General features: G+C 39.9%; 2 protein-coding genes across 12 annotated transcripts; one reads left to right on the forward strand and one right to left on the reverse strand.

Moving 5' to 3' along the window:
* Positions 1–879: 879 nt before the first annotated feature.
* armh1 (armadillo like helical domain containing 1) lies at positions 880–19221 on the reverse strand. Of its 8 annotated transcripts, none has more exons than XR_007450236.1 (14): positions 19158–19221; positions 11982–12187; positions 6962–7109; positions 4987–6820; positions 3323–3391; positions 3057–3223; positions 2654–2850; positions 2407–2491; positions 2134–2250; positions 1775–1865; positions 1476–1605; positions 1295–1350; positions 1110–1191; positions 880–999 (listed from the first exon to the last, which is right to left on the reverse strand). XR_007450236.1 is itself a non-coding variant. In XM_049588379.1 (14 exons), exons 4-14 carry the CDS (start codon positions 5205–5207, stop codon positions 974–976), a joined length of 1263 nt encoding a protein of 420 aa, XP_049444336.1. In that variant the 5' UTR covers positions 5208–6820; positions 6962–7109; positions 11982–12187; positions 19158–19221; the 3' UTR covers positions 880–973. The 8 variants fall into 8 exon arrangements, 6 of the variants coding, with proteins under 6 accessions (XP_049444336.1, XP_049444335.1, XP_049444333.1 ...); XM_049588379.1 differs by having other exon boundaries at positions 1295–1372; XM_049588378.1 differs by having other exon boundaries at positions 903–1191; positions 1295–1372; positions 4987–5746; positions 6633–6820.
* On the forward strand, positions 8234–18574 carry LOC125896054 (galectin-3-binding protein A-like). 4 transcript variants are annotated; one of them, XM_049588368.1, is made up of 6 exons: positions 11335–13237; positions 13566–13638; positions 16296–16487; positions 16664–16795; positions 16891–17161; positions 17293–18574. In XM_049588368.1, the coding sequence occupies exons 2-6, from the start codon at positions 13581–13583 to the stop codon at positions 18326–18328; spliced, it is 1689 nt and encodes a 562-aa protein (XP_049444325.1). In that variant the 5' UTR covers positions 11335–13237; positions 13566–13580; the 3' UTR covers positions 18329–18574. The 4 variants fall into 4 exon arrangements, with proteins under 4 accessions (XP_049444326.1, XP_049444328.1, XP_049444327.1 ...); XM_049588369.1 differs by lacking the exons at positions 11335–13237; positions 13566–13638; positions 16296–16487; positions 16664–16795 and adding exons at positions 8234–8363; positions 8612–8803; positions 9448–9579; XM_049588371.1 differs by lacking the exons at positions 11335–13237; positions 13566–13638; positions 16296–16487; positions 16664–16795; positions 16891–17161 and adding exons at positions 8250–8363; positions 8612–8803; positions 9448–9579; positions 9703–9973.
* Positions 19222–19255: the final 34 nt, after the last annotated feature.

The raw sequence follows: 19255 nt of genomic DNA on the forward strand, positions 1-19255 counted from the left end.
ATAATATTATTTTTTATTATCATCATCAATACACTGGATTAAAAGAGGCTTTTATTTCATTAGTGGATAATGAAAATTACACAATGTAATTTATCATTAAAAACACATTCAGAGAACTTATTTACAAACATATTTGATGGAGTACTTCACTTATAAAATGAGTTTGAAAAAAGAGGGTCTAAGTGGTCAAATTACTAGCGTAAGGGAAAAGATTAATGAATAGAAGCTACTGGAATGTTGTTCCTTCGTATCAGGTCTGACAGTCATCAAGGGGTACTCTTTTGTATTTGTACATTATTTATTTATTTTCATGTATTGTTTTATTTACTCATTATTATCATTAGTTTTTTTGTAGTTATTCATTTTTTTGTGCGTGCATGTGTGGGCATTTTTTTAAATTTATTTTATTTTTAGCCTTTTGTTGCTGTACAGGAGGATTAAAATACTGAATGAAAAAAACTGATTAGACATTAGATATTTTTCCATGACATGAAAATTAGGATAACATACTTTAAAATTCAAACCAGTTCAAACCTATTTCTGTTTCTCATTGTATATCAATAGTTTGTTACTCCAATGTATCACTGGATGACACACAGATTCACATAATTTCTCATCTAAAAAAACAGAAAGGAATGTCATCAGTACATGAGCTTCGTAATGGGCAAGATCCATGAAATGATATGATGATAATAAAAAGTATTAAAAAAAGAAAACTTCTTTCCAAATGCTGAGAGAAGCACAGAAAAAACTAAATCAAATTTTGTGATAAGCAAACTAATAACAATTCAATGTAAAACTGTATTAAAGCTGTTAATATGTAACATATAAAATACAAAGTGATCACAAGTCAAGGAAAGAAAAAAGGTAGACAGCAAATTAGGAAGTAAACTGTCTTTTATTAAAATACAAACAGTATTTACACTTTTCTAGTTTATTCAATCGGCATTATTAAAAGGATTTGTCCTTCTTGTCAGCCTTTAGTGTCACCATCCAAAACTGGAATGCAAAGTTTGACAAGAAAACAGAAGAAACAATTATTTTCACATCGTCATCTCACATGAATGTGGAAAAAAAGGCAAAAATGATAAACAAATAGCAGTCATCACCTTCAGTTATGTTAACCTTGTTAGTTAGCAGGATTTCTGCTTGTGTTTCGTCCATATTCATGTACAAAGTGTCACCATGGTGCTGAAGAGAGGGGATCGGATCTGTTAGTACTGCCTTCTATCAGCGTCCACATTAACCTTTTAACTGATGCTATCTTAGCATTTACAAAGTTATTAAATCTCACCATAAAGGCTGCAAACAGTGTGCCACCAATGCCCCTCTGCACACGTTCCTCGATAACTGGGTATGAGCAGACAAAGTGCTGCACAAAGATGAAGATATCAGTGTGTGTGTGTGCATGCATATATACAGTGTGTGCCTGTCTACAAGCATGTTTGTGTGCCTGTCTACAAGCATGTTCATACCTTCAAAGCCAGACTGGCTTGTATTTGAGCATCAGTGTGTTCTCTGTTGCCCATAGCGTACAGAAGATGTTGGATCACTCCAAGAGACAGAAGCTCATGAGAAACCTCTTGGCTGTCCTCAGTCAACAAGCTTCAACACATCCAACACCATAAAATATATCCAAAATGTCTGATAACATGCTGAAGCTATTATACTACTATTATTAAAGCAATAAACAGGTACAGGTGTTTTGGTTTTTTTACATATCACTTTATAACGTTGTTTGTTGTGTACATTACAATGGACTAATAGTACGTACCGTATAGTTTTGGCTGCAGCAGCTTGTTGCACAAACACAGGCAGAGATTCAGTCATCTTGATTATCTCACACTCTGATGGGATTGTATACCCTATGTACCAACAAAACATGTTGTTAATGTGACAACTATGTCACTTAATGTAAAAAAGAAGTGACAAAATGTCTGCACATTAACTGATGGGTCTGAGAAGGCGGAAATTTACACATCTGTTTCTGAAATTGTAGCTACATAAGCATAACTCAGATGGTCCTAAAGGAAATGCACTACTTGTCACTGATTGGTCTAAAAGGGTCACTGAACTGTATCAGTCTTACTTCACTTTTAAAAAAAGCAACACAAATAAAAACTGAAGTTCCACCTTCCATAATCTGGTGCTGTTTCACTTCCTCTTTCGTAGGTCTCAGCAGAGCCACCAGTCCACTGAGCAGCAGCGGCCTCACATCGTAACACTTCAACTCCGAGATCAGATTTATAGCTGCCAGAGACACACACAGGAGGAGAAGAGTATTAGACAAGATATTAAAAGGTGATCATTTATGACAGGATGGTGGATTCATCTGTCATTTCAAAACAAGTTCAAAGCAAAATGTGCATTATTGCGCATGTTGTTTTAAACATTTTCTCAGCTCACCTTCATCCTGAACCTCCAGATGTGGTGACCTGAGCGTATTCAGCAGAGGCTCTACAATGCTGTGATGAGCTGTTTTCATTTTGGACTGCAAGAGAGGATAGTGAGAGAACTTTTGTACTGATTCCCATATGTTATCACATTTTCCCATACGGCCCATTGTGTGAAAGAGCAAGGCTAAGGGCTCTTGAACGCTCTGACAATGATGATAAGTACATGCTCAGGCTAAGTGTGCCCTCTCATACTTTACCTGCACAGTGCGTAAGGTGTGCAAGACCAGCTGCTGGGCCATAGGGGAGGTACAAGTCATTAGAGCAATCAGACCTTTGTAGATTTGGTTTTGGTATTTGGGGTTTCCATGTGACAGGGACTCCAGGAGGGCACATGCTGTCTCTTGGGTTTCATCTGCGTTTGACTTAGCCAGGCACTCTGCTGCGGCTTTCACACCTGCAAGAGTGTATAAAATGGCTACTGCAACACTGCACCAATGATCCAAATGGGAAACAGGCAAAATAGATAAACTACAGAGAACGAAATCGGTTTGCAAACAGGTGGGAACCGTGCTAAAAATGCAACATTATACTACACTCATCATATGTGTAGGGCATGAGGAAGTTTGTATGTATTCAAGAAAAACACTTTTTATATTTTACCATGGCTTTCACAGATGATCTCTTTGTACTTGCGACCAGCATTTGAGATGGCGAGCAGAAGACAGAGGGCCTCTGCCTTCTCCTCCTCTTTGCTCTGAGATTGGCTCAAGATGTCCATCAGGGTGAGAGCACCTCCATCCTCCAGGAACTCCATCAGGTACTGATCACTGAGGAGAGTGAGGAAAGTGGGTCAAAGACAAAAACTACACAGTGAGCGCACAGATACAGTAGTTTACAGATCATGATGCAGTCTGTATCTCACTCACTGGCTTGATGAAGACAGGAAAATCCCAATGGCTTTAAGCTGCAGTCCCAAGAATGTCCCAAACATGTATCTGAATGTTCAGATAAGGACTGGGTGTCAACTCAGCACAGCCAATCCCGGGCAGGGACAAGAAGTACGCCGACTCCCTGTAGGACTCTAAACTATTTATATGTGATTTGTTTTCAGCTACAACACAGTAAAATGTGCACAAGTATGCTGTAAAGAACATAAGGAAAAACTCGAAAAAAAATTGTATCAAATGTTGCATTCAGCAGGCACCCCATCCTAATAAATCTTTCTACCCAGTGGTGTAAGGTAGTTACCACAGGCCCCAGTGCACCCTATTGTGATGGGCTCTGGTGCACGCTAGTTACTTGTCATAAGGCGCACACTTACTGCTGCTTTTACGTATAAAAAGCATGACTGCTGGCTGAGACTTGACATTAGGCAACATCAACTTACATGTTACCCAACAATGATCATTGCATACCTGTATATGATAAAAATATCAAAGAAAAAATTAAGTATTTATTTAATTTAATAGTTTTTTAATATGTATAGTGTATTCATAGTTTTCCTAACTGTGATTGAGCATATAATTTTGTATTAGATTACTACTATTATTTATTTGTTTTTAAGGCCATACATGGGCTGGCACCCCAGTGTACTGCTGATCTTCTCTGCCCCTACTCCAACACCCGACCTCATAGATCCTCAGAACAATGTCTTTTAACTGTCCCACAATCGAGGCTGGTGGGTCAGGGAGATTGTGGCTTTGCAATAGCTGCTCCAAAGCTCTGGAATAACCTTCAAATGCTCCCTGTCCATTGGCACTTTTAAGACAAATCTTGAAACGTACGTTTTCAATGGCCTTTGGTTATTTGTAGCGGTATCAATATTTTAGTATTTTATAATCTTTAAACGTATTTAATTGTTCTTACCAGTGTTATTCTATTCTATATTGATGTATGTGTTATATTGCTATATATTTGTATGTCACTCTTTTGATTTTTACAGCACTTAGGTCAACTACTGTTGTTTTTAAATGTGCTATATAATTAAACTTGATTTTACTGACTATTCTACCAAAAAAGAAAAGACCATGATGGAGATATAGGTTTGCTTTTTAAAGGGCATACAGCCTAAATTGCACCATTTTCAATTTAATGTGAGTTCTTCTTTAAACACAAGTGTAGTTCTGAGGCAACAATCTGAGTCATTCGCAAGCCCCCACCCCACCCCACCCAAAAGGCCCCAGTACAACCACACTGCCTGTACTGTCTATACTGACGCCCCTGCTTGTATGTACAGATCCCCCTCCTCATCCCCCCTGTCACTTTGTCATAATATGAATGGGTACAGACTTAATTGGACATAAAGATAGCACTGGTCCACAAAATTGAGAGTGCAGATTAAATATTAAAAACACAACAGACTATAAATTGTGTGAACTTGAATTGTATAAAATGTGTGGATGATATTAACAAGACTAACATATCTGTGAAAATGAAGAGATAAAAAAGTGAATCAATATTGTTGCATTTATGTATCTGTTGTTCATTTATTTTACGCAATTGACTGAATATATTGTCTTTGCAGGTTTCCAAATTCAGCAAGGCTCCTGTAAAAGTGTGGTGAAATGTCTAAGCTTTGAATAAAGGATACGTGAGTCTCATCCAGGTGGTGAGTCGAGCCAGGAACAGACTGGCAACCTGAGCAAACTCCAGCTCCAGCTCATGACATGTCTTCCCTTTGTGTTGGGTCAGGAAGGTGTTCAGCATGCGGCTGCGGACTGTCCTGTCACCTCGGTCCCACTCGCGGAGAAAACTCAGTACTTTGCCAATATTAGCTTGCTCTTCCTGAGTTGACATCGAGCCTGTCTTCATTTTCACGGTGGTGAACTAAAACGCTGTTTTTTATTGTTCTCTTTCCAAGAACCACTGTAATGTAGAGTCCAGGCTGTAGCTGATTTAGCTATTGTTAGTTATAAAGTCAAAACAACCTAATAACTAATTTTTTGTTGTCCAAAACAAGTAATTTCTCGATAGCGTGATTTGCTTATCTTCTCCCTTTAGCTAGCTTACTCTGTTTATAGCAGCAGTTAGCTAACGGTTGCTTAGCAACGTCGTCACAGCTCCCTGAGTGTGTGGCCAAAGCATCAATCAGGATATCGATCCTATTTTTTTTTTTTTAAAAAAAAGTAGCCTACTTTTAAAGTCTGTGTAACTTATATAGTTTACTTTAAGAAATGTCCCTCATGTTACAAAAAAACTAAATAAATAAAAATAAAAAAAGTGTAAAAAGAGTCCAAAGACAATTAAGTTATGTAGATCTTATCTCTGTTAAGTTGGAGAAAATGTTGATGTCTCCAATCATTGATTAGCTCAGTACACACCACACAGACGTTCCACAGGTCCATAATCACCTGGTGAAAGCAATATATTAGATAGATAATGTAATGGAAAATTAAGATATAACTGTATAACCCATCACTTGTATTAACTTTCCTCAAACAAATGCCTTTTTTAAGTTGCTCACTGAGAGAACTCTCCAATGACTGCCTCCCATGTGATTTAAAAATGCTTACACAATCAAATACTATACAGGATTTGTTATGTTTGTTGCATTCTGTTCAAGGCTAAGTCGACTTGTTAACCACAGAACCTGTCCTAGCCGGTTGATGTCCTTGCAGGTGCAAGTATCTTCTTATCAGTTTCCTCCCTAACTTGTCTATAAAGGAGTCCCAGCAAGGATACCTTTTGTCTATACTCTGCAGACTGCCTGCTACTCTGTTTGATTGCCTGACCCTTTGCGCAAAGCATTAAAAGATTGAAAGACATCTCTGGTGTTTCAGAAATCATTATTTCAGACTCTCACAAGCTCATAAAGTGCATATATTTTTGGAAACCACAATATATAGATAGATAGGAAGCCCCATAGTTTATGTTATATTCCAGGGATGTCACTTCCGTTCATGGGCCACATACTTAACATCCCCTTCAAAGTTTTCCCTGTTTTTAGTGTAAAGAAGTCCATTCTGAAAACATTCATCCATTTACAAAACAAACGATGAACAGCCCACAATATCCTAAGAAAAATTATGTGCAAATTAAACAAAACCATTGACAGTCTGAAGTTTTGTCAGTGCCTCAGCAGCAGGGTTCCACCCATATTGTTTTAGATAGAAGTCTGATACAGATTCTTTTGTACTGGAGCTGCTGGTTGACAATATTTTGCACAGTGTTCAATATCTTTAAATATGATGACATGCTAGGACTTAGGGGAGGTACAAGTCATGAGAGCAATCAGACCTTTGTGGATATGGTTTCGATGTTTGGGGTTTCCATGTGACAGGGACTCCAGGAGGGTGCATGCTGTCTCTTGGGTTTCATCTGCATTTGACTTAGCCAGGCACTCTGCTGTGACTTTCACACCTGCAAGAGTGTATGAAATAGAGAGGGCAAAACTGATATGGCTCCTGCAACGTTGCACAAATGATCTGGATGGGAAACAGAAAAAATAGATAAACCACAGAGAATGAAAACAGGTTGCAAACTATTTTTACAAAGCAGCGTCATCAAGAAGTTTGTATGTATTCAAGAAAAAAATCTTAATAAATTTTTAGCATTTCACAGATAACCTCTTTGTACTTGCGACCAGCATTTGAGACAGCGAGCAGAAGACGGAGGGCCTCTGCCTTCTCCTCCTCTTTGCTCTGAGATTGGCTCAAGATGTCCAGCACAGTGAGAACACCTCCATCCTCCAGGAACTCCACCAGGTACTGATCACTGAGGAGAGAGAGAAAAGTGGGTTAAAGACAAAACAGAAAATATTCTCATTGTGTAAGAGAGCTGTATTCTGGTCAGCGTGCTCCTGAAACCTCCTGGCCTTCACAAGTGCATCAATATTGGGTGTGTAAAGTCATCTAGAGGGCTGGATTGGACCCTTTGGTGGGTCAGTTCTGGCCCCCTGGGCCATATGTTTGACACCCCTGTTATATTCTCTCTCACTTGTTGCTTTTTAGTTACATATTGCAAGAAGACCTCAAGATGTCACTGCAGTCTACAAAGTGACAAAGGTGAGGGTGTGTCAAATCATATGAATAAATGAGTAATTGCATGTTTGGGAAAAAAAGTTCGAGTGCCGAAGACAATCACAGCCGTGACAATATCACAGTACAACATCACGAGCTCGAGTGTGATATTGCTTTTATACAACAGTTCAACAGTTAAATAAACAAGGCTGATTAAGAAATGTTGAAAAATGAGGACAAAATAGTCAATTTAAGCATTTTATTTGTCTTCCGCCAACAAAAATAGTTCCCTCAGGACTCTGTCACTGTTGCTATATAACGCAGACATGGTGCGCCAGGTACTTACTCGTTATACACATTTATCTGCACGTTTCCATTAATTGTGCAGCCGGTGAAATAAGTCTCTGGTGACTGCATGGTGGAGTGTCGCTTCACAGGCACAGCCGACTCTGCCTTCTGATCTGACAGTATGTTGCTTTTCTCCAAGTCATTGAGCTCCGCTGATCAAACACTGACAAACCTGGATGTGTGCTCAGATGGATTCAGCTACTCCTCTCCCTCATCTTCCTCTGAAGACCATTCATAGTTCAATTCAAAACTGATTTTAGGAAATAAATCCATATTTTTGGCTGTTTGACAGTGGATGAATTAATTAGCCTACAACGCAACTGCTGACCTAACTGACACTAACTGTCAGTTTTGATTTCATTGTTGATTGCAATCAGCTGTGAGGCGGAGTGATACATACACAGTGAAATAACCGTGATGTTGTAGGCCTACTCCAATATCATCATGGTTTTACTGTCTCTCGACCAATCAGATTGCAGGGCCGGAACTAACTGTTGTATAATATTTAACAAATGTCCTGAACATAGGACACAAAATCTTACAGAGTACAGCAGGTTAGTGCTGTTCTTTGTGTCCTTCTTTCCACAGTGCACTGCAATCAAAATGAAAGAAAAGACTTTGTTACTGTTCAACATTCTTTTCCTGATCAGCTTGTCTGCTGGTGAGTAAACTGTCCTTAGTCTGTGTAGCTGTTGTAGAAGCTCAGCTTAATTTTACAATGAATCAAAAGCTAGTTTTATGAGAAAGACCAGAATTTTACTGTAAAACTAAAGTAAAACCTGAGCTCATATTGGCATCATATAATACAGACATGATTTATGCTGACTTCTCTTTCTTCTTTTTCTATTTGAATAATCATCACTGAACTCAGACGACTAAACTTGGTTGTGACATTACTTTTTTCTACAGGTCATGAGGAAGGTTTTATCAGACTGGTTGGTGGTCAAGATCACTCTGAGGGCCGTGTGGAGATCTTTCATAATGGACTTTGGGGGACTGTGTGTGATGATGAGTGGGACATAAATGACGCTCATGTAGTGTGTCACCAGCTCCATTTCCCTGGTGCAACAGAAGCTGTAGGGTCAGCTGCATTTGGCAATGGTAAAAAAAGCTAAATCTGAAATTGTTAAACCACTCATTTTGAGTGTTATCACTCATTTGAATGGGTGTTATCAGTGGTTATACACCTCATAGATATGGATTAGAAGGGGCCTGCAACATCTATTAGTAGGGTCAGAACGTACTATGTCTTTTGGTTTAGAAAAAAGATCACTGTTTGGGTTAAAAAGTATGTTTGTTATGTAATGCAACATGATGTAACAAACTTATTAACATCAGTTAAGATAAGTCAGTGCTAACTTTTAGTTTCACAAGGGGGCACAGTCTCTTGGGTCAAAAAAGTCATCCCTACGTGGACTTTCTTGCTCTTTATACTAACATTACGTCACCTGACTTCTTCTTCTGCTGCAGTCACAATTACTACGGCCACTGGAGGTTTCTGCTGATGAATAAACACAGCCATTTAATGGGCTGATAATGCCGTTCTATACTAGTAGATGTAGCAGGCCCCTTCTAACCCATACCTATGAGGCTGATAACCAATGACAACATCTGTTCAATAGAGTGCTAACATTCCAAGTGGGTGGCCAACCACTACCAATGTCAACATATTGCTCTGTAATCTGTAATTTTGAAAAATATTTGTTGTCACTAAATGTTTTTATTCTGTGATTGGTTTTGTGTAGGGGATGGCAACATCTGGATGGATGATTTAGGATGTAGTGGGACAGAGATTAGCCTGGTCCAATGTACATTTCGTGGGTGGGGGGTCCATAACTGTGGTCACACAGAAGATGCTGGTGTCAGATGCAAAAATGGTAAGGCAACCAATGTTTAAGCGAAAGGCGTAAATCTTCCATGGTGACATAAAGGAAAACAGTTAGATGCCAATTTCTCTTCACAGTAAAATCACTCACTGTTCCCATATTGATCTCCATCAGAGCCAGAACCAATCATCAGGGATCTAAGCCACGAGTATGATATAGACCACAACACAAGCCTTTCTCATCAGCTGGAGGAACTGTTTGACAATGGACATGACTGTGACTTGAACATCGCAGTGGTGGCGCAAAGCAACAGCCTTGAGACAATCTGTGCTCACAGGGTCATCCTCTCTCTGAACTCGTTCCTCAAAACTTCACAGTCAGACCTCAGCAGCCTCAGCATCAATACCACGCATGACTGCAGTGAGCACGCCAAGAGCTTTGTCAGGTAAAAGCAAACCTGTGACTTTAAACTGCCAAGTACTCTGTCATGCAAACCTGTGCCACATGCAGCTTTAATGGACAGGACAGATTGAAATGGGGTGAGAGAGAGAGAGTGGGGGTTGACATGCAGCAAAGGGTTGCAAGCCGGAGTCGAACCTGCGACCGCTGCAGTGAGGCATTGCCTCTGTACATGGGGCGCCGGCACTATCCACTACGCTACCGACGCCCCACCTGCAGCTGACCTTTATAACTTGATGCATATTGTATGCACTGATTAGCAATAGCTGAACCTCGCTAATTAAAATGTTTGCATTTCAGATACTTCTACACAAGAAAGATTAAATTCACACGATCCTCTGCCTATTGCATTCTCAAGATGGCATCCGACTGGGGTCTGACAGAAGTACAGAATGAGGCTGCAAATATTTTCAGACTGTTTCTTCCAGAGGATCCCACTTTCCAGAGTCAGAGCTCTTTCTATGAGTTTGCAGTTCACACAAGGGATGAGGCACTGCAGGAAGTTTGTCTTCGCTACCTGGCGTGGAACTGTGAGGCGCTGATCCTTTCCTCAGCCTGGACAAATCTTCCACTGGGTCTGATCAAAGCTCTTCTGTCTCGCTCAGACCTTGTGGTTCGTAATGAAACTGTCATCCTGAATGGACTGGAGAGATGGGCGGCAGCCCGAGGAAACACAACCATTCCTGAGATTCTTTTGAAACTCATCCGTTTCCCACTGATACCAGCTGGGGACTTATACACACTTGATGGCTCACAGTACCAAGCCAGCAAGTTACAGGGGTTTCAGTTTAATGCTCTGCCTTTTGCAACATTGCTAAATGACCTAAGGGAAGAACGACATGTCTACACATCCAGGATTTACACTGGTAAGCCGTGGAGCTTTACACTCAGCTACCACATCATCAAAGCTTACAAAGATTTTGGGTTCTACACTGTTGATGGCCAGCGCATGAGCAGTCTGACATCTGATTTCCAAACACCGGTTCATCACAGTGCCTATTTTGCTCTTCACAACATGCGCTGGAAAACAAAGGTCTATATCAGTGCTGCAGATTGCTCGAGTGAAGGTGTCTCTTGTCCTACTTTGCCAGCTGTTAGTTTAAAGGTTGCGGAAAGGAACAGTGATCTACCCAGTGAGATGGAGGGACATATTCGTTACAGTAACAGGCTCATTGTCATGTGTGATGGGAGGTATGTGTTCCACGTTCATGAATTTAATGCTGTTGATGGAGATAATCTGGTGTTTGTCCCAAGAGGCGCAGAACAAGTCTATCCATGTCACTCAAACCTGTTCTCCTACCAGGTGGTGGTGCGACCTCACTACTCCACAGATTAGTTTCTGTTTCCTCTGGGAACTTCAGCAAAGAGGATATGGACAGGGATGATTTATGAACAGCATATTGTCTGTTATCATGAGAAACCTTATCTTTTATCAGGTACTTTTACACTCAACAGATTACATTAGTTATTTCATTTAGAAGATGTAGTTGACTTAATAATTGTTTTTAATAAATGTAAATGTGTCAAGTTTGAGAAAGTCAGCAATAGGATTCATACACACATGCTACATTCTGTAAAAGGCTTGTAGTGTGAAGGGAGGTGCATGTTTCCTATGTTAGAGGTAATGATTTTGAGCTTAGAGTCTCAATACAGCATTTGTTCTGGCAAATAACAGTATACGGTACAAGTCTTTTCATGCTTAATAAACCTGTTCTACCAACTGGAGATGCATCATCTCACTTATGTTTGGCCACATCAACAAAGTAGAGGTGGAGGAGGCTAGAGAGGCCACTGAATGCATCATATTAAACTTCAGCAGAAAATACATAAACATGCAGTGTACTGCGAGACTAAAGATCATTAAGATGAATTTCATATTTCATTTTTGAAATAAGGTAAACAGTGCAATTCAGCAGTATGACTGTGTTTTACAAGGTTGTGTCATAAAAAAAGAATTGTGACTGTTATTTTACAGATTGTCACTGTTATCGTACCTTCAAAGAATGTGCAGGATGACCACCGCTCCACTCAGCTTAGTCTTTGCGAAGCTGCTGAAAGCATCAGTGAGTCCAATCTGAAAGAGGAGATTTACGCACACTTAGATCTGTGCAGTGTTTTACCTTATTTTAGGCTTTCTGCTATCAGACAAAGCAAGATTCAACAGTGGACAGGCAGTAGTCATTGGCAGTATGTAACGCACCTGTGCACATCCTGGTGGAAAAAGCTCCACCTCTTGGGAATCGTAGTTTTTAAATACTGGATGAGGAGCTGTTAGGCATACAAATGGAAGCCATTCTTGTTATAAAACACAAGAAATGGTGCTCCAAATAATGTTAAATAGTTTTTTGGTATTACCATAATAGTTTGTAGTTTTAAGACAAGCATTTATACAAGGTTGTGTCAGAAAAATGCTGTAAGTGTGTCCATGTATTCCAAATGAATTTGGTAAAAATATAGTCTCATTTGTCCACACCTGTGCCTAAAGTGATTTATGTTACACAAGCTAATAATGATACCAGGGAAGATGACCACTAAAGATTGTTTAATATGTTTATTTGGATAGTGATACTGATGTTTGGGCTCACCCTCACTCAAGATGTGAACTGATAAAAGAAAAGCAAATAGTGTAAAATCAGGGTTTGCTCCTTCTGATTTAGAGCCACTGAAAACTGTATTCACACAGTGCAGCATCTTTGGAGCTGTTGAGCTGATCCATACCAAGTGCATCAATACTGGGTGTGTAAAGTCTTCTAGAGGGCTGGATTGGACCCTTTGGCGGGCCAGTTCTGGCCCCCCAGCTGTATGTTTGACACCCCTGTCAATTCTCTCTCACTTGTTGCTTTTTTGTTACATATTGCAAGAAGGAAGCTTATTCAAGACAGAGGATGTGCAATAAAAGAAGGCCCTGCAGCCTCCTGACATCTTTATAAAACATGTGTTTTTCCAGTTTAGTGTTGTAGGCTGTAGGAATTGGTGATGACTAATGCCTAATAAGCATGCTAACATAACACCATGGCACCATAAACAAATTTGACATAATTACTGCATGTGTGGTAGAAATCACTTTTAAAAATGGCCTTTGTGGGAATAATAAAATGTGACATCAGAACTATTTTTCTGAAACACCCTTTTAGTGGGAGTGGTCATTCCTGGAAAATAGCTGTTTACAGCTTGTTAAATTCTGCTCAGAGTTTCACCATTGTTCCTTCAGTGAGATGCCTTTCTTTTGTTCACTTCATTTTGAGTTCTGGTAAGTTCATCTCTACTTTTAACCAGAAAATGTATAGGCTACTGATGGCATGCACATTATTTGTGTAGAGAGAAACTTTGGAGCAAATTATGGACAATTTGTCATTATGGTAAATAATCTATGTCACCACATAAATGCTCAGCAAAGTTGTATTTGCATGTGTTTGTGTATATTGGGTCATGTGTGAGAAAACTCTAATGTCTAATGTCTGTCAGACTTAGCTCTGGGTGTAAAGAAGCTGTAGTGAATGGTCACTATTAAACACATGTCCTGAACATAGAATTAAAAAACCTAAAAAGTGCTGTTCCTTGTTTCCTTCTTTCCCCAGTGCACTGCAATCAAAATGAAAGAAAAGACTTTGTTATTATTTGGTATTCTTTTCCTGATCAGCTTGTCTACTGGTGAGTAAACTGTCCTCAACCGGTGCAACTAGAACCTCTGTTGTACTAAATATGTTCAAGCTCAGCTTAATTTAACAATGAAAATAATGAAAATTACCTTCTTGAAATCAATCGACTTTTCTCCCAAAATTTTTCTCCTCTCTTTGAGAGGTGTAAACTAGATTTTGACAGATGGGCTGGTCTCCCATTATTCCTAGTAGGTTGAGTCAGTTTGGTTAAAATGATTGTTTTACCAAAGTTCTTATATCTTTTTTCACATATCCCCGTACTGATTAAGAAGTCATTTTTTAGATCACTTGATCAATTAATAATTTCAGTCCTCTGGGGAAATAAAAATCCACGCATCTGGAGATCAGTGCTACAGCTCCCCAAAGCTCTGGGTGGCTTAGCATTGCCCAATTTCTTACACTATTACTGGTCTTGTAATATTCATAAACTTTTTATATTGGATTAACAACACAGCAGACGACATGCGCCCTGCAAGGGTGGAGATGGAACTGCATCCTCTAAACTCTCTCTTCATTCCCTGGATGGCTCTCAACTCCCTTTGACTGCCTCCAACTTTACCTCAAACCCAGTGGTAATTAACTCTGTTAGACACTGGATCCAAATTAGGAAATGCCTAGGCCTTCAGGGCCTCAGACCTCTCCCTCACTGTAATCGTTCACCTATTTCTGCCCTCTAGCACTGATTTAACCTTTCGGACTTGGTTTGACAAAGGGATAACAAAATTTAAGGACCTTTACAACCAAGAGTCTTTTATGTCCTTTTCTGAGCTCTCAAAGAAATTTTACTTACCTAAATCCCACCTATTTCATTTTTTCAGCTAAGGCATTTCATTCGGAATCAGAACCCCAAATTCCCTAGTCGTCCTCCAGATACTCTGGTAGACTCTTTATTGGCTCTTGATCCTGGACAAAAGCGGCTAATTTCTTGCATCTACAGCCTTATCAATTCTACTATTGATAGCCCAGCGTTGTTGAAAAAAGACTTGTATGATCAAATCAGTTCACAGCCTTCTGTGGGTATTTTATTGAAGACACAACTTGCAACAATGAGACAGCACTGTAGAGCAGTTCACCAAACATTCTTATACTCCTCAGACAAACATCATACCTAACTTTCCATGTGTGTGTTTGTGTTGTCCTGCCATTTCCCAGAACTTGTTTCACCATCTCAGTGTTTGCCAGGTCACTTTGTTTTCACTATCACAGTGTTTGCCAGGTCAGTCTGCTCTTAGACTTCCCCCCAGAGTGAGACCATTCAGGATTATTCAATTTTAGTAAACACGTTTTACTTCTAGCTTTATCTCAACTCCCAGACATTTCTTGGCCTTTTCGCTACCACATATTTTCTTTTCTACCAATTAGGTAGAACATACATAAATAATTTCAAATTTCCAGATTACCGTTACTGTCAGATTTTATGTGCCCATACATGTGTGTAAGGTCATTGATCTGTGTTGGTGAAACTGCCCTGTAGTGGTGCTGTTAACTTGCAGTGAAGAACGTATAACTGAAGAGTAACAATACCTTATTAATTATGTTAGTGCGTGATTAGAGAATTCCCTTAACCATAATAAACTACACAAATCAAGGTTACACAAAATTAGGGTTCACACCGTTTAAGAGTGAAAAACCTGTCGGCTATTTACAGGATTCTCTTATGGCCCCTCCCGCTGGCAACCTTTAATGTGAAAGTAAAATTGTGCACAAAGCTCACTACACTAATTTGAGGCTTTCTTGGATTTACGCCAATGTTCTGGTCCCGTCCCATGCTTGCCACCTCCTGGTCTGAAATCTTCAGAACTCTTAGCACAGCATATAATACTATCACTCCTGCACCTGTCTTGGCCTTGTTTGGTGCCCCCTTGCAGCCTATTACCTCTAAAGTCATGCAGACTGTTCTTGCCCTTACCACCCTGTTGGCCAGGCGACTCATACTCCTTAATTGGAAACACCCTCAACCTCCATCTCACAACAGGTGGGTGAAAGAGCTGTTCCTGTCCATTAGACTGGAAAAGCTTAGATTTCCCCTCAATGCCTCCTAAACTCATTTGAAAAGACTTGACAATCTCTCTTAAATCATATTTAATCCTTGACATCTTTGTGATGACTATTGTTAACATGATATTAATGGATGTACAATGATAATCGCTCTCCCTTGGGTGGGATGTGACTGTGGGAGGGATAAAAAGATAAGGGAAAAATTGAAAGACTGGATGTTTTCTTTGTCACATTCCACTGTTGTGTTGTTGCTCCCAATAAAGAGAGTTAAAAGAAAAAACCTTCTTGAGTGAATAAACAACACCCTTGATAGCAATATATGTGTAAGTAATAAACTCAAATCACTCAGTTAAAAAATCTATGGTGTATTTTAACCAAAATAGTATTACAACCACTGCAAAATTTTCAGCTGGCAAATAGTGGATATACGTAACAGTCGACTGGTAAGTAACTGGCCTTCATACATTTTATAAATGAAATTGAGGCAAGATATCTGTCTGTCAAAGTCACATATTATTGTAAATACAAAACAAAACCTGGGCTCATGGCATGATATTACTTATTAACAGGCATGGTTTACTTATGTAAATGCAAACTTCTTTTTCATCTTCACTATTTGAGTAAATTTTATAACATCACATTTTTCTACAGGTCATGAGGAAGGTTTAATCAGACTGGCTGGTGGTCAAGATTACTATGAGGGTCGTGTGGAGATCTTTCATGATGGAGTTTGGGGGACTGTGTGTGATGATGACTGGGACATAAATGACGCTCATGTAGTGTGTCACCAGATCCACCTCCCTGGTGCAGCAGAAGCTGTAGGGTCTGCTGCATTTGGCAATGGTAATAAAGTTCATTTGACTGTGACCCTCTTAGACTCAAAGCAGGGTACAGTCATATATGTGCCAGACACTAACATGCTGCTTTTGGAAACCTGTAACACGTATTTTTTAACAATATTTGCTTCAAACGACTACATTATCACTATCTGTTTTTATTCTCTAATTGGTTTTGTGTAGGGGATGGCAGAATCTGGATGGATGATTTAGGATGTAGTGGGACAGAGAAGAGCCTGGTCCAATGTACATTTCGTGGGTGGGGGGTCCATAACTGTGCTCACACAGAAGATGCTGGTGTCAGATGCAAAAATGGTAAGGCAACCGATCTTTGAGCAAGAGGTAAGAATCTTCTAACTCCCCTTTTCCTTACAATAAAATTACTCAGTGTCCATATTAATCTCCATCAGGAACAAAACCAATCAACAGGACTCTAAGCCACGAGTATGATGTAGACCACAAAACAAGCCTTTCTCAACAGCTGGGGGAACTGTTTGACAGTGGACATGACTGTGACTTGAACATCACAGTGGTGGCGCAAAACAACAGCCTTGAGACAATCTGTGCTCACAGGGTCATCCTCTCTCTGAACTCCTTCTTCAAAACTTCACAGACAGACCTCAGCAGCCTCAGCATCAATACCACGCATGACTGCAATATTTATGCCAAGAGCTTTGTCAGGTAAAAGCAAACCTGTGACTTTAAACTGCCAAGTACTCTGTCATGCCACTTGGAGCTGTTTTTATAACTTCCAGTTGTATGCACTGATTAGCAATAGCTGAACCTCGCTAATTAAAATGTTTGCATTTCAGATACTTCTACACAAGAAAGATTAAATTCACACGATCCTCTGCCTATTGCATTCTCAAGATGGCATCCGACTGGGGTCTGACAGAAGTACAGAATGAGGCTGCAAATATTTTCAGACTGTTTCTTCCAGAGGATCCCACTTTCCAGAGTCAGAGCTCTTTCTATGAGTTTGCAGTTCACACAAGGGATGAGGCACTGCAGGAAGTTTGTCTTCGCTACCTGGCGTGGAACTGTGAGGCGCTGATCCTTTCCTCAGCCTGGACAAATCTTCCACTGGGTCTGATCAAAGCTCTTCTGTCTCGCTCAGACCTTGTGGTTCGTAATGAAACTGTCATCCTGAATGGACTGGAGAGATGGGCGGCAGCCCGAGGAAACACAACCATTCCTGAGATCCTTTTGAAACTCATCCGTTTCCCACTGATACCAGCTGGGGACTTATACACACTTGATGGCTCACAGTACCAAGCCAGCAAGTTACAGGGGTTTCAGTTTAATGCTCTGCCTTTTGCAACATTGCTAAATGACCTAAGGGAAGAACGACATGTCTACACATCCAGGATTTACACTGGTAAGCCGTGGAGCTTTACACTCAGCTACGACATCGTCAAAGCTTACAAAGATTTTGGGTTCTACACTGTTGATGGCCAGCACATGAGCAGTCTCACATTTGATTTCCAAACACCAGTTCATCACAGTACCTATTTTGCTCTTCACAACATGCGCTGGAAAACAAGGGTCTATATCAGTGCTGCAGATTGCTCGAGTGAAGGTGTCTCTTGTCCTACTTTGCCAGCTGTTAGTTTAAAGGTTGAGGAAAGGAACAGTGATCTACCCAGTGAGATGGAGGGACATATTCGTTACAGTAACAGGCTCGTTGTCATGTGTGATGGGAGGTATGTGTTCCACGTTCATGAATTTAATGCTACTGATGGAGATAATCTTGTATTTGTCCCAAGAGGCACAGAACAAGTCTATCCATGTCACTCAAACCTGTTCTCCTACCAGGTGGTGGTGTGTCCTTACTACTCCATAGATTAGTTTCTGTTTCCTCTGGGAACTTCAGGAAACAGGATACAGACAGGGATGATTTATGAACAGCATATTATCTGATATCAGGACAAATTTTTCTTTAATCAGGTACTTATACACTCAACAGTTAACATTTCATTATTTCATTTAGAAGATGTAGTTGACTGAATAACTGTTTTTAATAAATAAAACACATGTAAATGTATGAAGTCAGCAATAGGATTCATACACACATGTTACATTCTGTAAAAGGCTTGGGGGGGGGGGGGGGGGGGCATGTTTCTTGTGTTAAATGTAGTGTTTTTGAGGTTGCATTTGTTCTAACAAATAACAGTATATGGTACAAGTCTTTTCATGCTTAATAAACCTGTTCTACCAACTGGAGATGCGTCATCTCACTTATGTTTGGCCACATCAACAAAGTAGAGGTGGAGGAGGCTAGAGAGGCCACTGAATGCATCATATTAAACTTCAGCAGAAAATACATAAACATGCAGTGTACTGCGAGACTAAAGATCATAAAGATGAATTTCATATTTCATTTTTGAAATAAGGTAAACAGTGCAATTCAGCAGTATGACTGAATTTTACAAGGCTGTGTCATTAAGAAAGAATTGTGACTGTTATTGTACCTTCAAAGAATGTGCAGGATGACCACCGCTCCACTCGGGTTAGTCTTCACGAAGGTGCTGAAAGCATCAGTGAGTCCAATCTGAAAGAGGAGATTTACGCACACTTAGATCTGTGCAGTGTTTTACCTTATTTTAAGCTTTCTGCTATCAGACAAAGCAAGATTCAACAGTGGACAGGCAGTAGTCATTGGCAGTATGTAACGCACCTGTGCACATCCTGGTGGTAGAAGCTCCACCTCTTGGGAATTGTAATTTTTAAATACTGGATGAGGGACTGTTAAGCATACAAACGGAAGCCATACTT

The sequence above is a fragment of the Epinephelus fuscoguttatus genome, linkage group LG10 (assembly GCF_011397635.1).
Source record: "Epinephelus fuscoguttatus linkage group LG10, E.fuscoguttatus.final_Chr_v1".
In the NCBI taxonomy this organism is placed as follows: Eukaryota; Metazoa; Chordata; class Actinopteri; order Perciformes; family Serranidae; genus Epinephelus; species Epinephelus fuscoguttatus.

Excerpts from the sequence above, each read along its gene's own strand:
- armh1 (XM_049588376.1), bottom strand. The coding sequence starts at position 5,207 with ATGAAGACAGGCTCGATGTCAACTCAGGAAGAGCAAGCTAATATTGGC. Across the intron at positions 1,606-1,774 it reads GCTGCAGCCAAAACTATACG|CTTGTTGACTGAGGACAGCC; the intron begins GTACGTACTATT and ends GATGTGTTGAAG. Across the intron at positions 1,192-1,294 it reads CACTGTTTGCAGCCTTTATG|CACCATGGTGACACTTTGTA; the intron begins GTGAGATTTAAT and ends CCCTCTCTTCAG.
- LOC125896054 (XM_049588369.1), top strand. The coding sequence starts at position 8,306 with ATGAAAGAAAAGACTTTGTTACTGTTCAACATTCTTTTCCTGATCAGC. Across the intron at positions 8,364-8,611 it reads CCTGATCAGCTTGTCTGCTG|GTCATGAGGAAGGTTTTATC; the intron begins GTGAGTAAACTG and ends TTTTTTCTACAG. Across the intron at positions 9,580-16,890 it reads TGGTGTCAGATGCAAAAATG|GAACAAAACCAATCAACAGG; the intron begins GTAAGGCAACCA and ends AATCTCCATCAG.